Here is a 15,829-nt window from a genome sequence, read left to right as displayed (position 1 = left end):
TGTAGGGTTCCCAAGGAGCGGCTGGTGAGTTTAAACCACCAACCTTGACATTCAAAGTGACCTTGCAGTCCAGCGCATTACTCACAGCGCCACACCAGGTCTCCTAACTTCTATCAGATAGGGACTGTATATCTCTAAATCTATAGAACAGCACCTAGGAAATAATGTTGTTGTTGTTAAATGCTATCAAGTTGGTTTTGACACATAGCAGCCCTGGCTTGGGTTTCCAGTGAGCAATTGGTGGTTTTGAACCATCAACCTTGCAATTTGTAGTCCAGGCACAAGTAATATTTGAATATATATATGTATGTATGTGTATATACATATATATATACATACATACATACAAGGAGTTCTGGTAGCGTAGTGGTTACGAATCGGGCTGCGAACCTTAAGGTCAGCGGTTCAAAACTACCAGCTGCTCTGCGGGAGAAAGATGAGGCTTTCTACTCCCGTAAAGATTTACACCCTCGGAAACCCTGCACAGGGTCGCTATGGGTCGAAACCGACTCGACGGCACTTAACAACAACAACAACATATATATATACACACACACACATACATTTGTTGTTGTTGTCAGGTGCCATTGAGTCAGAACCGACTCATAGCGAACTTGTACGGGGTTTCCAAGAAGCGGCTGGTGGGTTTAAACTGCTGACCTTGTGGTTCAAAGTCTAGTGCTGATCCTACAGCACCACACACCAGGAGTCTATATGTATATATATATAGAGAGAGTCTTGGTGTGGCATTGTGGGTTAATGCTCCAAACTGCAAAGTGGTTTGAACTTCAAGGTCGGCAGTTCAAGCTCACCAACTGCTCCTCTGGTAGCGTAGTGGTTACAAATCGGGCTGTGAACCTTAAGGTCAGCGGTTCGAAACTACCAGCCACTCCGCAGGAGAAAGATGAGGCTTTCTACTCCCATAAAGATTTACACCCTCGGAAACCCTGTACAGGGTCACTATGGGTTGGAACCGACTCGACGGCACTTAACAACAACATATATATATAATATATATAGAGAGAGAGACAAGGGATTTGCTTAACTCACATAGTTAATTATCAATAATAAATACAGGTATGTAGATTTCTGCCCCAAGCTCTTTCTAGTATCCCTGTTCTCAATGTCTTATCTTTATCTTGACTTTTAACTTGGTCTTACCCCTATTTTATGGAATTTGACCATGCTTTGGACCTCTAAGGGGCTATTTTACACATACATTCCTCTTTCCCCACCCCACTCTCTCTTGCCTCTTCCCCCTCTTCTCACTTGCTTGCAGTCTTCTGTTAATTAATATGATGTTTATTAAACACTGGGTTGAAATGCCTGGCACTATACCAGATTCTGTGAAACATATAATAGAAGCAGATTGAAGCCATGCTATTCCTTGAGAAATTTAGTATTTAATTAGCTCCTTCTTCCTTGCACCCTTTAAGCTCATTTGGTTCTAGTTCTTTGTGATCTTGCTATCTTAGACTTTCTTTTTGGTTCCTGCCTTAGAAATTAGTTCATAATTTACCTTCATTTTAGCTTTTTAGTGACCTAGCTAAATCCAGGACCCAAAAAGGAAAAATGTTCCAAGAGACACTGATCAAGTGAGTCCTTCACAGAAACAGGGAATGTGAGAGACACAGGAGACATGAATGAACATAAGGATGTAAAGAAGAATGTCCCCAACACTGCATGAGGAATTAAGGCTGTTATGTTAATTGATACAAACTTATTTGTGGCATGTATACCATATATAAAAAGATGGGTGCTATGAAATGTTAATTTCAAAGTACTTTCTTCAATTTGCAGGCTTTTGCAGAAATGTTGAAAGTGAACAAATCTTTAAAGAGTCTAAATGTGGAGTCCAACTTTATAACAGGAGCTGGGATTCTAGCTCTGCTCGATGCTTTAAGAGATAATGAAACCCTGTCCGAGCTCAAGATTGACAACCAGGTTAGTGATCGACAGTAGTAACTTTGAGGGAGGCAGGTGGGGAGAGGGCTTTCAGGGACCGTTTTGGGGAGGTGATTGCTGAAGGGGCATGAACAGACATTTGGGGCATCGAGAATGTTATTGTATATAAGGATCCACACCAAGCAGCATTCAGTAAGTTATTTTAAGAGCATTTAGACAACTGACTATTTTATACTAGAAGTACTTTTAAAGATGACTCAGTCCATCCTGCAGTTTTTCAGCACTTTGATGGCAAGATCCACATTGTAAACTTTTTGTATGTTATAGTCTCAAGCACACGTTGTTGCTATTAGTGCCGCCTAGTCAGTTCTGACTCATAGCAGCCCTAGGGTTTCCAAGGAGCAGCTGGTGGGTTTGAACTGCCAGCCTTGTAGTTAGCTGTCTGTGCTTCTCCTACAGCACCACACCAGGCCTCCCAAGCACACAATAGATGAATAAAATAGGTTAGATGTAAGAACAAAAAGCTGCAGTACCCAAATTAGCCTGAGGATGGCAGTCTTCTGTCAGCCCAGAACATTGCCGGCTGCCTTGGTGACCATGCTGGGTCACCCACACCCAGGTGAGCTTTGGAAATGGAAGAGAAATGTAACAGGTTAGAAATGTTTCCATCTAGGGTGGTTATTAATTAAAACCTAGCAACATAGACATTTGACTGAAACATAACAATTATTGGAAAAAGATTTGGTAAACGATTTCCTCAGTTTTGTTAAGTCAGCAAAGTTTGTAGACTACAGATTTGGAAAGGAGGTTTATATCTCAAAACCTAATCAAAATGTCACTTAATTCATGTTTAAAACTTTTTTTTAAACTGTGATGCAGTTCATATAAAATCCTTTGAAAGTGTATAGTTCAGTGGTTTGTGGTATGTCCATAGCACTTTATAACCATCACCACTGTCTAATTACAGAGCAATTTCATCACCCCAAAAAGAAACCCCATATCCAGTAGCAGTTACTCCCCACCCTCCTCTCATCGGCACGTGGGAATCATTCATCTACTTTCTGTCTCTGTGCATTTGCTTATTCTGGGCAGTTTATATAAATGAAATTTTCCAATATGATCTTTTGTATCTGGCTTTGTTCACTTTGCATGTTTTCAAGTCATCCTTGTTGTGTGAGTCCTTCATTCCTTTTTATAGCTGAGTAGTCCTGGTATGGGGCTGTAGGATGATAAACACTGTGGTTCAAACCCACCAGTCACTCCTCAGAAACTCTTCACAGGGTCGCTGACTTGGAACCTATGGAAATGCTCGAACATCAATAAACAACAATATCCTGTTATGGGATAGACCACATTTTGTTTATCTGTTCATCTTTTCATGGACATATATTCTACTTTTTGATTATGAATAATGTTATAATGAACATTCATGTATAAGTTTTTGTATAAATATATATCGATTCACTTCTCTTGGGTTGGTACCTGAGAGAGGAATGGCTGGATTATATGGTAATTATGTTTAACTTTTTGAGAATCTGCTAAACTTTTTCAGTGGTTGAACCATTTAGCATCGCCCCCAGCAACGTATGAGGAGGGTTCAGGCTTCTCCAAATCTATACCAACACTTGTTATTGTTTGTCTTTTTATAGTAGTCACCATAGTGGACATGAAGCGTTAGTTCATTGCTGTGATCCACATTTTAAACATTTATTTATCTATGATCATAGATTAAACTTCAAAAACTCGTTTATTTTCTGTATGCTTTGAAGAACTAGGAAATTTTGAAGACCAGAAGAAACAGCATGTGGCTGCAAGGCTTAGTCTTTCCTTGAAAAGTGTTTTGATCTAATTTATTAATAGTCTTTGTTTCTCATTATTCCAGAGACAGCAGTTGGGGACAGCTGTCGAATTGGAAATGGCCAAGATGCTTGAGGAAAACACCAATATCCTTAAATTTGGATATCAGTTTACACAGCAGGGACCCCGGACCAGGGCAGCTAATGCTATAACAAAAAACAATGACTTAGGTAAGATATATCTAATATCAAATTGGAATTCTGAATTGGATTAATACAGTAGAGGAACTGCTTTTACATGATCACTTTTTAACAGAGAGACATGAATTATGTATTGTGTTTTTAAAATTTGCACAGTCCTTTGGTGTGGCACTGTTGGGTAAGCACTTGACCACAAAGTCGGTTTGAACCATAAGGTCAGCAGTTCAAACTCACCAACTGCTCCTTGGAAACCCTGTACAGGGTCTCTATGAGTCAGAACTGACTCGACGGCACTTAACAACAACAAAAAATTCAGGTTAAGTATAAGTGACGTGGCAGTGTGGTTATCAAGTGAGTGGGTAAAGTCGACTTCCTTTGACAATAAGTAAATCATTCTCTACAACAAGCATTTTGACAAATGTTTCCTATAAAACAAATATTTTGTTCTCAGTTACAAGTGAGTCCTGAGCACTATTAAAACAAACATTTCAACCATATAGCAAAGTGTTTGCTCTTTTTATCAAATAGACCCAGTTAGAAATTAAGTTTTATATGATAAAATACAGAATAATTATAGTTTTACTCAATTTTTATTGTCACTGGTATGTAAATATTGGCAATATCTCATCAGTGTCCTCTCACAACTGTTACTGGGCAGCTCTCCTCCTTCTGTCCACTTCTAGCCCAGTGGGTTTCCATCCCCTCGTGTCTCCTCGTTGAGCTGCTAATATTTGTGTCTTCTGTTTGAAGTAGATTTTTCAGCCATGGCTCAATTGAAGAATACAGTACTTAGGATTTTGTTTCTATGTGTTTCCAAAAGTTTATTCTTATTTCAGTGTATTCAGTGTTTGTCGCTAAAGTATTTTAAAAGATGCATTTTAAGCAAAATTTAAAACTTCACAAAGAGAGTAACATTTCAAAGTGTGCAGTTCTTTTTAACTTCAGTAGGATTTGAGTTTACATTCTTTAGCAGTATTTGGAGCAGGAAAAAATAACAACTTCATCCCTTTAATCCAGATCACTGTGAAACAGTGAGAGTTCAGACACTTTCGGTCCTTTATCTGGCTGTAGTTTCCCAAATCATATTGCTGTCTTCAAAGAGAAAAGTTCCTCTGTGTATATCGGTGTGTTTTTTGATGCTAGATGTAATTTGCAAAGTCATGTGAGTTGTTTTAGTATTGGCTCACTAGTTACCCAATATTTTTTCTTCATCTATTTAATTTTACTTTTTGGAGCAGTGTTTCTCAAGTTTGACTGAATTTCAAAATTAATGGGGAAGCTGTGAAAACATAGATTATTGGGCCTCCTTCCTTCCCTTTGAGATTCTGATTTCGGTGGTATTGGGTAGTATTTAGACACTGGGACCTATCACAGGTACTCCAACTGATTCGGCTCTAAGCGGTCCATGCTTGTTGATATACTAACTTGTTTCTTCAGTTTCAAGAAGGTGTTTGACTCAAGCCCATCATACCTTGAGCAGGTTTGCCTCCATATACCCTCTACTTGTTCACACATTTGTCTGATTTTTTTAGTTGGTTGTTGTTGTAGCTAAGTGCCGTCGAGTCAATTCCGACCCATAGCAACCCTGTATAGGGTTTCCGAGGAGCAGCTGGTGAGCTTGAACTGCCAACCTTGCGGTTCAAATGACTTTGCATTCTGGAGCATTTGCCCACAACACCACACCAACACAGTTCTATTTCGTTGGAATGGTCTGTTTTCAAGATCACAACTGTTAGTGGGCAGTTCGTCATTTTGGAAAGCAGGGGCCTGTTCATCTTGAATCCTCAATTCTCTTAAAACCATGCCTGACGTGTACTAGGCACTCAATAAAAATTTGCTAAGTAAATAAAGAAAGTGTAGAGTTTGAGCCCTGCTCAATATTAAAATTGTCTGGGAATTAGATAGGTATAAACTTAGGCTGGGTGTATCTTATGTTTTTCCTCTCCTATGAAACTATCTTAACTCTCCTAGAATCCCACCAACAAATGTACAGTTCTAATCATTTTGGTCACATGAGTCCATCCTACTGAACGTTGGTCCCAACCCTGTCCCTCCAGGATGAGGGAGACATTGAGAGCCAATGAGTATCATGGCCAGAGTGCTGGCCTTTGTGAGGTCTTAGCAGTTTTTCTCTTCTAGTCAACCATTGCAGGTTGCACGTTGCCCAGATTTCTGTATAAGAAGTGCCCTGGTGTGGCTCTGTGGGATAAATCACTGGACTGCATGGTCAGTTTGGACCACAAGGTGAGCAGTTCAGACTCACCAGCCGCTCCTTAGAAACTCTGTACAGGGTCGCTATGAGTCAGAACTGACTCGACAGCACTTCACAACAATAACAACAATGTTAGAGCATGGGAGATTTCAGCAGATAAGAGGAGAAAATGAAAAGTATTTCCAAGGCATCTGTGTGTTGATGTTTAGCAGTTGAATAGCAGCGTGTAGTCAAGAGTATAAGGAGGTTTGTTGAAGAAGTTGTGTTCTAACAAAGCAGAATTGAGAAAAAGCACACAGCTTTGTACTGCTAACAATAGACTCGCAGTCATACTATTTCATTCTCATCTAAAGCAGGTTTTCAGCCATGAAATGAGAATAACGAAGGACATCCCTAGAGTGAGGAAGTGCGTAGATAAAAGTTTGAATCTGGGAGCAAACAAGTTTTTTATGCAGAGGGAAACCTGCAGATTTTGAGAACTGACTCTCAGTGTGTAATGCCAGAACCAGAATAAACTTTTGATACGTTTTTGCTGTGTGAAGCTTACAGGATAGAAAGTGATGGCAGCGGATTAAAAGGAAAACTTGGCAGAAGGCCCATAGATTACATGGTAGCCAACTTTGATTTCCTTGGATTGTATGGAGAAGGGGTCGGGGGCTTTTAAGAGCCATTATAGTGTGGCGCTGTAGGATAAACACTGAACCATAAGGTTAGTTTGAACTTCACTTAACAACAAACAGTAGGTCACTGAATGATTAAAATTATATTTTGAAAAAAAAAAAAAACGATTCTTATTACTCTTTTAAAAGGATTTCCAGGTGGCACAAAGAGTTAAGCTCCCAAATACTAGTTGAAAGTCTAGCAGTTTAAACACATCCAGAAGTATTTCAGAAGCAAACCTTATGGAGCAGTTCCCTCAACTCCACAGCAAATAGCAGCAGTAGCAGAAACATTCATTCCTTACTCCTTTAGAGAAGATGAGGTTGGTTGTTGTGTGCCATGAAGTCGGTTCCGACTCATAGCGACCCTGTACAGGGTTTCCGAGGCTGTAAATCTTTACAGGAGCAGAACGCCTCATCTTTCTCCCGTGGAACAGCTGGTAGTTTCGAACTGCTGACCGTGAGGTTCGCAGCCCGATTCATAACCACTACGCTACCAGAGCTCCTTGGAAATGAGGTTAGGTAGGACTTATTTGGAAATGAACTAATTGTGAAGTTTTGAGAATTTATATCAGTAGAGTAGATGTTAGAAAAAAAAAATTAGACCACTTCCAAGTATTGTTAAAAGGACAAAATTTATAAGCTTCTACCTCTAATCCTCAGAAACCCTATACAGGGTCACTATGGGTCGGAACCGACTCTACGGCACTTAACAACAACAACCTCTAATCTGGAGTCCTGGTGTGACTTTGTAGGCTAATGCGTCACACTGCAAAGTCATTTGAACTGCCAGGTTGGTGGTTCAAGCTCACCAGCTTCTCCTTGGAAACCCTATACAGGGTCACTATAGGTCAGAATCAACTCGACAGCACTTAACAACACCAACCTCTAATCTATTTGGTGGAGTCTTGGTGTGGTGCTGTAGGATAAGCACTGGTCTGCTAAACACAAGGTCAGTGGTTTAAGCTAACCACCTGCTTCTTGGAAACCTTATACAGGGTTACTATGAGTCGAAACTGACTCAACAGTACTTAAAACAACAAAATTCTAGAGGATAGAGTCCTGGTGTGGCGCTATGGGATAAGCACTGAACTTCTAACTGAAAGGTCTGTGGTTCAAACCTACCAGCTGCACCTCAGAAACCTTATACAGTGTCACTGTGGGTCAGAACAGATTCAGTGTCACTTAACCATAACAACAATCTATATAAGGTAAAGAATCCTAGTAGCACTATGGGATAAGCAATTGGACTGCTAACCGCAAGGTCAGTGAGTGGTTCAAACCCATGAGCTGCTCCTCCGGAGAAAGATGAGACTGTCTGCTTCTGTAAAGATTTACAATCTTGGAAATCCTGTATAAGCTTGTTGTGAGTGGAAATTGACTCAGTCACAGTGAGGTTGGGTTTTAGAATCCGTAGTGTAGCAGCTTCGGTGGTACAGTTGCTAATCTAAAGGTCAGCGCTTCTCAGGAGAAAGATGTGACTGCTGTGTAAAGGCTTACAGCCTCGAAGCCCTGTGGGACAGTTCACTCTGCCTGCCCTCCAGGAAAGTTGTGGGTCGGACTCAACTCAACAGCAGTGAGATTTGGAATAGCCATCAGTAGGGTGAACAGAAGAATTGCAGGAAGTTAGCATGTGAGAACGAGGAACCAGAAATGGCTCTTTGTCCCCATCTTCCTGTGCTGTGTTGTCCTCACAGAGGTCACCTCCCACTCCCAGCTTGATTTCTTTCTCAGCCCTACTCTCTGATCTCTGCCTTTAATGAAGATGACAAGCTAAAGACCACATCATCTTCCATCTTCTCCACACATTTCAGCAGCTTGAAATATAGTTAACTCAAAAGCACTATCAAAGAATGACATTTGTACAGAATGAGACTTGTACAGAATCTCTTGGCCATATAATTTTTCTTCATCTTGCAAATAGGATTACATCTGATCTTTAGTGCTGTGATGTTGATAATGTCTTTCCTTCTCTCATTGTGTTCTTCGTCTCAGCTACTCGTTGAAATAATTTCTTCTGTGTACTGTCCAGCCACCCAGCTAAGACGTGACACAGTCCCAGCAGCAGAGAGGTTGTATGGTGTACAGGCTGTGTTTCATTGAACTCTGAGTCTCACTTTACTTACTACCTTTACACTAGCTGACTACAGAAACAGTTTTGTACACCTCCTTTGTTTGTTACACTATCCTGTAGATCGTGTGTATAGCATGTATTTTTATAACAGATTTAATGTGTGAAATAGTCTGCCAATAACATCCAAACTCTGCTGCAATCCAAAATTTTCTTTGAAATCTTCTAACCCAAAGAATTATCTGAAGTTTGCCTCTAAGATGTTTCTACAGTTTTCAGGTATTTTATATATTTTAATTTGAGGTCTACATTTGATTTATTTCCCATAATATTTTCAGTAAACATATCATACTTGTTCTTTTTTGAAAAAGTGCACTAAAATTAGCATCAGGGTGAGCTTGATTAGATAAGTATTAAAATGTTCAGGAGAATCTGATACTGGTGGTTGTTTTTGATTGTTTTCCTAGCTAGCACCCAGCCCACAGCTGGGAAATCTTTGCTGCTATTGTTGTTGTTAACTGCCATCGAGTCAGTTCCGACCCATAGAGACTCTGTATAGGGTTTCCAAGGAGCAGCTTGGTGAACTTTAAACACTGACCTTGCAGTTCAAATGGCTTTGTAGTCTGGTGCGTTAACCCAGTGCCACACCAGGACTCCTTAGCGTCACCTAAATGCCCAGCTGCCGCCTCCTATGGAAGACCAACCAACATACACCAGCAGTCAGGAGAGGTGAGAACAGCGCTGGGACCTGGCCAGGAGGTGCACCTGTTGACCTCTTATTTACTCAGGACTTCAAACCAGTTCATTCTGACTTGACCCCTGCTGAGAATTTGCCTGTTCACCCCAGCTAGACTGAATCAGGTGACTCCTATGATGGGATCCTGAGGATCTCATTAAAATGTAAGTTCTGATTCAGTATATCTGGGGTGGAAAAGCAGATTCTCAACAGGGGCTGAACCAGAATGAACCAGGTCAAAGCTCTTGACTTCACTACCAAATAGCCTAATTGTGCTGGACAAAGGAGCAATTGCTTTCCATAGACAGAAGACGGTAGCAAATTACTGCCGTCTACAAACAGCATATCTTAAACAGAGGAAATTACTGGGAAACATAAAAATAAACTCAAATGCAAGTCTTCTAACTGAAAAAACTAAATGGGCTTTATCCTAGCCTCCTCCAAAAGATGGCTGAGCAGGGCCTCAGCACCATCTCATAACCACCGCTGTTAGATGATGGTGACATGTGTTCTTCATTGATCTTACTCGGTTCTCTGCTGCACTCAGCGGTGCAGATACCACCGGTGTTCTGTTACAGAGCAAGGTCTGCAGTTAAAGCTCACCAATGACTCCTCAGAAACCTATGCAGGGTCACTGTGGGTCGGAACCGGCTCAACAGCACTTAATAACAAGAAGATGTTAATTACTTTACATTTGTTGCTTTGCCAGAGCCCTGAATCAGTTGCTTTTGTAGGTAACAAGAAAAGGAAACTTTGGAAAGCAGATCACTTAACCTTTAAAAACAATGAAAATGTTTTGGCTTATTCTTTCATAGATTAAGGAAATGCATTGTAGTGTCTAATCTGAAGAGCATGCAGATGGTTATTTTTAAACCTTTCTAATCCCAGATGCCTGAAGGTCTTTTTATTGAATTTAGCATAGCAATGTATAAATCTTGTTTGAATAAGAAAATTAGACAGGCACAATGACTAAAAGATGACTGACCCTTCTGTTCTTTTAGACTTCTAAATGTTGCTCTTTTATAAGCAGGAGTATCAGTCTTGATCTTATGACATTTAGTTCTCATTTTGAAGCCCCTCAGCTCTCAACAGGTAAATCACGTTGATGAATGATATGGAATGCTTTGTGCAGTTTGTTTTTCTTTAATGTTCTTGTGGCCTGGAAATCTACATTTTCTTTTTGTACAACTCTAACTGGATTATTCAGAAATTTGGTTGTTACTAACTAGCAAGTTAACAGTTATAAAACTAACAGGGACTTCTAATATTCTTCTTTGTATTTCCTTATAGTTCGCAAGAGACGAGTTGAAGGAGACCACCAGTAAATCGTCCATGATTTAATCTTTGGAAGACTTCAGATATCTCCGAGGGCTCATGTTGGTGGTATCAGATGTAAAATTTTCCTAGACAGAAGGGAAAAGACTGGAAATCTTTTCTTTCTTTTTTTTTTTTTTTAATGATGTGTATCTTTTATTCTATTTCAAGTTGTTACCAGTTTCAAATAGTAAAATCAATAGGAGGTAATCTTTTGTATTTTAAAGAATTACTTCAACTTTCTGCTAAAATCAATTTTAATTTAGCAAAATTAAATAGCTTATGATGTGTCTTGGGTAAAAATGTGCAATTATCTAAAAAAAAAAAGTTTCATAAGTCATTTATGTAGAAGAATTAGGATATCCTGAAGATCAGTCTTTGAAATCAGAAAGGAAGGGCCTGATCTGATCTCAAGACCACCGTTCCTCCATTTAGGTATAAAGTGGCCAAAAGCTTTCCTTTGTCTATGACCTGAAGACTTTCCCATTTTTGAAAAAGACGTGAGCTTGGCAAGCGTGTGTTCTTTTCCTTGTATCTAGAACAAAATGCTAGGATTTCAATACAGATGACTTAAAATACGGTCATCTGTGTAAGAGCAACAGCAGGTCTCCCGAGAGAGGAAACTGTCTTCAGTGCTATCCAGTCCACTGTGCTTATCTGACATTATCTCAGCAACACTGAGATGTTTTTTATTGTTGTACCCTCATTTTTTTAAAAACAGTCATCAGTTCTGCCAGGTTACATACTTTGTTTGAAGTATACTTGTGTCTACGTTCATTACCATTTTTCAGTCTGGAAAATGTGGGCATTATTGCACTGGACTGCACAGTCACTTTGAACTGCAAGATCAGTGGTTCAGGCTCACCAGATGCTCCTTGGAAACCCTATACAGGGTCGCTATGGGTCAGAACCAACTCGACGGCACTTAACAACAACAATAGTAAAAAGTGTCTGAGTGGAGAAGCTGTTTTCTTCCTTGTAAAAAGGCCAACAACTCTGGCCAGGGGGATTGGGAAGGTTGATGGGTTTTGTTTCGTTTTTTTTTTTTTTTAAGACAAGAAAGCTGTTAGACACATCAAATCAAAAATAATAAACATGGAGCTTTCTGAGAAGCTTGCAAAACAGTTATTTAACCTGATGATTACTGTAAGTAAATTAGAAACTGGTGTGTGTCTAAATTACTGTTGCCCAGTGTAGTAGGAATTCCCTACATGCAACGCTGGCCTACTTGCATAAACAGTATTTAACCACTACCACAAATTTTCCACCCAGTAAGGAAAACACTGCTGCTCTTCATAAATCTGATTCATAATATCTGTTTCTTTTTTTCTTGTATTTTTAAAAATCCGTGTTTATAATTCCTCAAGACAAAGAAAGTTTTCCTGTTGCTCAAAGTGGTGCAGTGAAACAGTGCAGTGAGATGTGGGGGAAGACCGTGTGAGGCTGTAGAAACAGCACAGTCATTGGCGTTGGGACTCGAATCCAAGCCCCATCTCAGGGTAGTCCTTGACACAGGAGGCGGCAGAGACATTTACAGTGACAGATGACAGGGAGGAAAGGAAAGGGGTCATCCAGGCTTCAGAAATTCAGGCATGGCTGCCTCATTTACAGAGAGATTTTTTTAAGAGAATCTGGTAGTTAGGAGAGATGATTAATTTTAAACATTCTGAAATTGAATTACAAAGTGTCTGTTACTACAGCTTGGACTGGACAATCTTGTGAGCAAGGCAGCTTCTTGTGCTCTCTGGTATTTCTTGTACACGCTCGTCAGGTCTGTGTGAGTGTTTCACTCACTGTCCAGTGTTGTAAAGGGGCCAAAGTTCAGCTTTGTGCTGTTACCTGTCAGTTACAGACCGCTGACTTTTTGTTGTTGTTCCCAAGTTTCCAAAGCTCTCTTCTCCTTTGTTCCTTTCTCTCTTTTTTTTTTTTCCTGCATACAACTTTTGGATTGTACATGAGTTTAGAGATTTACATAGTTCCAGCAGGGTTGGGAATTGAGCATGAAACAGGCATGAAGGGGGCTTCAAAATGTTCATGGAAAAATGAAATTGAATAATAATGGATTTTTTTCCACCAAATTTTTTTTAATGAATTAAAAAAATTTTTTTTGACCTTTTATTGTAAAGAGAAGATCATCAGTTTTACATTCAACAAATCATACATTTTGTTTCATCTCAATGATTGCAATCCCCTCCACGGAACAGTAGTTCTCCCACTTCCTCCCTTGGTTCCTGTTTCCACTTCACCCTCCTTCCCAGCCCTTCTCAGCTTTGCCCTGAGGTGAATGTTGCCCTTTTGTTCTTGAATGGTTGACCATTCCATGTCCTCCCTATATAGACCTATCTACTGCTTAGCTGAAAATTAGGCCATGAGGAGGGTGGGTTCCGTTCTAGATCTGAAGGGTGGGGTACAGGGTTATAGGCTGGGGTTCCTCCAGTCTCTTTCTGACCAGTAAGCCCAGTCTTTTTTAGAATGTTGAGTTTTGTTCCACATTTTCTGCCCCTAGTTTGGGACCTTCTAATGTGATCCCTTTCAGAGCAGTTGATACTTTCCATGAAACTTTGCAGTCCCCTTATATCAGGATCCCAGGAAGAACTCACACTTTGCGAAAAGCTTCCTTGCTGGCATTGTCCTATAGCTCATTCAGTTAATAAGTGTGTCTTCCTCCATATATATATATATATATATATTTTTTTTTTTTTTTTTTTTTTTAATATATAGGTATGTATGTAGGACTCTATCAGGAACTTTGTATCATGTGTATGACAAACATCTTTTTTCAAAATACAAAGAAGTTGAGTATTACATAATTAATAAAAACATTTCTTCATAAGCAACTTTAAAAATGAACATCCATCCAAATAAATATAGAAAATCTTTCAAGAATTGTAATTATGTAATAGAAAAATGGTGTTTACTTTGATCTTTACAGATCTGGCACCCCTTTACCTTTCAGGAATTTTTAGTATTTCTCTCTTGCTTTGAATTTTTACAGTAGAGTATGCTTTTGAAATAGTCTTGATTATTAAACCAATGATTTTCTAAGACCTTCAGATCTGTAGTTTAATCAATTCAAATTCTCCTGGTTATCTAAAAGACCACTCTCTGTATTTTAAAATTGCTGGGGTTTTTTAAGCTTTTCATTTAATTACCATTTTGTAGGGTTTTTTAAGCTTTTAAATACCCATTTTATAAAATTTTATGTTCGGATTTGTCTGAAGTTCTCATTTCTTCAGTATATCCTGATGAAATTTTGTATATTAAAGATCCAATATTAATGGCTAATATTGATACTACTAAAATGGATTTTGGTGCTATATGCTTGTAGCTAAAGCCTAGTAGAAGTCTACAATATAGGTGTAATATGTTTCCTAAAGGTGCCTGTCATTTAAAAGACCAAATAAACGTTTCGTGTTAAGTAAATTAGCAGATTGGTAGAGATTGTAAGGAGTGCTGTCTTGGTGGCTCAATTGCAAATTCTCGTTATCTGAGTGAGACAGCCCACACATACTTGCTTTGTGTGATAGGCGCACTCTGGGAAAGTTACGTGTAAATAGAATATTGTAGAATGTTTCTCATTGACTAATGTACTTCATATTAAAAGGGGATTCATGCATAATAAAAATTGTAAAAGAAAAACTGTTTTGATAAAATATGGTTTGTGTTCCCTATGCATTGTGCATTGTACTTAACCCTTGCTGACATTTAAACAAGATGAAAGAACTCATGGGACTTCATAGACTGTCATTTTGGGCTTTGTATGTTCATGGGAGGGCCATGCTTTCTCTGCAGTCAATAGCACTTCCATTCTCTGCATGTTCAGTGCTGGCTGACTTTGCTCCTTTTCTACTGGCCACTTCCCTTGAGTTGACTGACTGAAAACTTGGCACTCAAGAGAGCAGAGAACGTGGCTATGTCAGAGATAACGGCTGTTTCTCTCAGACAAGGGGCATGACCTCTTGCGTCTCAGCATGTGGAGAGCTGCCTTCTCCCTTTCGACTCTCTAGACACTTCTCACCACAAGACTTGCTTACCAAACCAATCCAACACTGTGCTTCTTTTTCATGAAGAAAATCAGAGAGACTTTTATATTCTTATGTCCTATTTTACTTTGGTAATTCTTTCTATGTCACATTGATTTTTCTACAGTATAATTGTGCTCCTTAAGACCTTCCTTATAAAAGCTGAACAAGTTGGAAAATGTTATAATAAAATGCTCACAATATTTTATTAATTTAAAACTCCAGTCTAATTATTTGAAGGGGCCAAGCTTAAGGGTTACATAAAACAGGAAGACATTGCTGGTAAATTACTTATAAATAGGTCATTACCAAGTATATTAGTTTCCGAAGTGACCAGAACAAAGTGCCACCAATCAAGTGGCTTAAAACAACAGAAATTTATTTTCACTCAGTGCTCCAGGCTGAAAGTCTGAATTCGTGGTATCAGCAGGGCCAAGACCTCTCAAGGGAAAGAGCATTCCTTGTCTCCCTCCAGCTTCTGGAAGCCACAGACGCTACTTGGCTTGTAACATTGTAACTCCAGTCTCTGCGCCAGCTTCCCTCAGTGTCTTCCCTCTGCATCACTTCTCCTGATAACACTAGTTACATGGGATGAACTTCAAGATCTGCAGTTCAGGGCCACTGTCAGTCAGACCCAATTCAGCAGTACTTAATGTACCGCACTTAATGTAACATGTACCAGTGTGACCTAATGTTAATGAGTTATAGTTGCAAAGATTCTTTCCAAGTAAGGTCACATAAACAGATGCCGGGAATTAGGACTTATACATACCTTGTTGTTGTTGTTGTTAAGTGCCGTCGAGTCGGTTCCGACCCATAGCGACCCTGTACAGGGTTTCAGAGGGTGTAAATCCTTACGGGAGTAGAAAGCCTCATCTTTCTCCCGCGGAGCAGCTGGTAGTTTCGAACCGCT

The 15,829-nt window shown here is 39.5% G+C and overlaps 1 protein-coding gene across 1 annotated transcript in view; it reads left to right on the top strand.

Annotated features, from left to right (window-relative positions):
• The window catches only part of TMOD3 (tropomodulin 3 (ubiquitous)), a 63,237-nt gene extending 52,332 nt beyond the window's left edge, over positions 1 to 10,905 (top strand). Inside the window, exons 7-9 of the mRNA XM_006831641.1 lie at positions 1,801 to 1,944; positions 3,788 to 3,932; positions 10,871 to 10,905. Of these exons, the coding sequence (XP_006831704.1) occupies positions 1,801 to 1,944; positions 3,788 to 3,932; positions 10,871 to 10,905 (324 nt within the window). The remainder of the gene's footprint in view (positions 1 to 1,800; positions 1,945 to 3,787; positions 3,933 to 10,870) is intronic.
• The last annotated feature ends 4,924 nt before the right edge of the window (positions 10,906 to 15,829 follow it).

Source organism: Chrysochloris asiatica, unplaced genomic scaffold (assembly GCF_000296735.1).
Source record: "Chrysochloris asiatica unplaced genomic scaffold, ChrAsi1.0 scaffold00004, whole genome shotgun sequence".
Lineage (NCBI taxonomy): Eukaryota > Metazoa > Chordata > Mammalia > Afrosoricida > Chrysochloridae > Chrysochloris > Chrysochloris asiatica.
The sequence above is the reverse complement of the archived record's forward strand: the minus strand, read 5'-3'. Positions and strand labels throughout refer to the sequence as shown.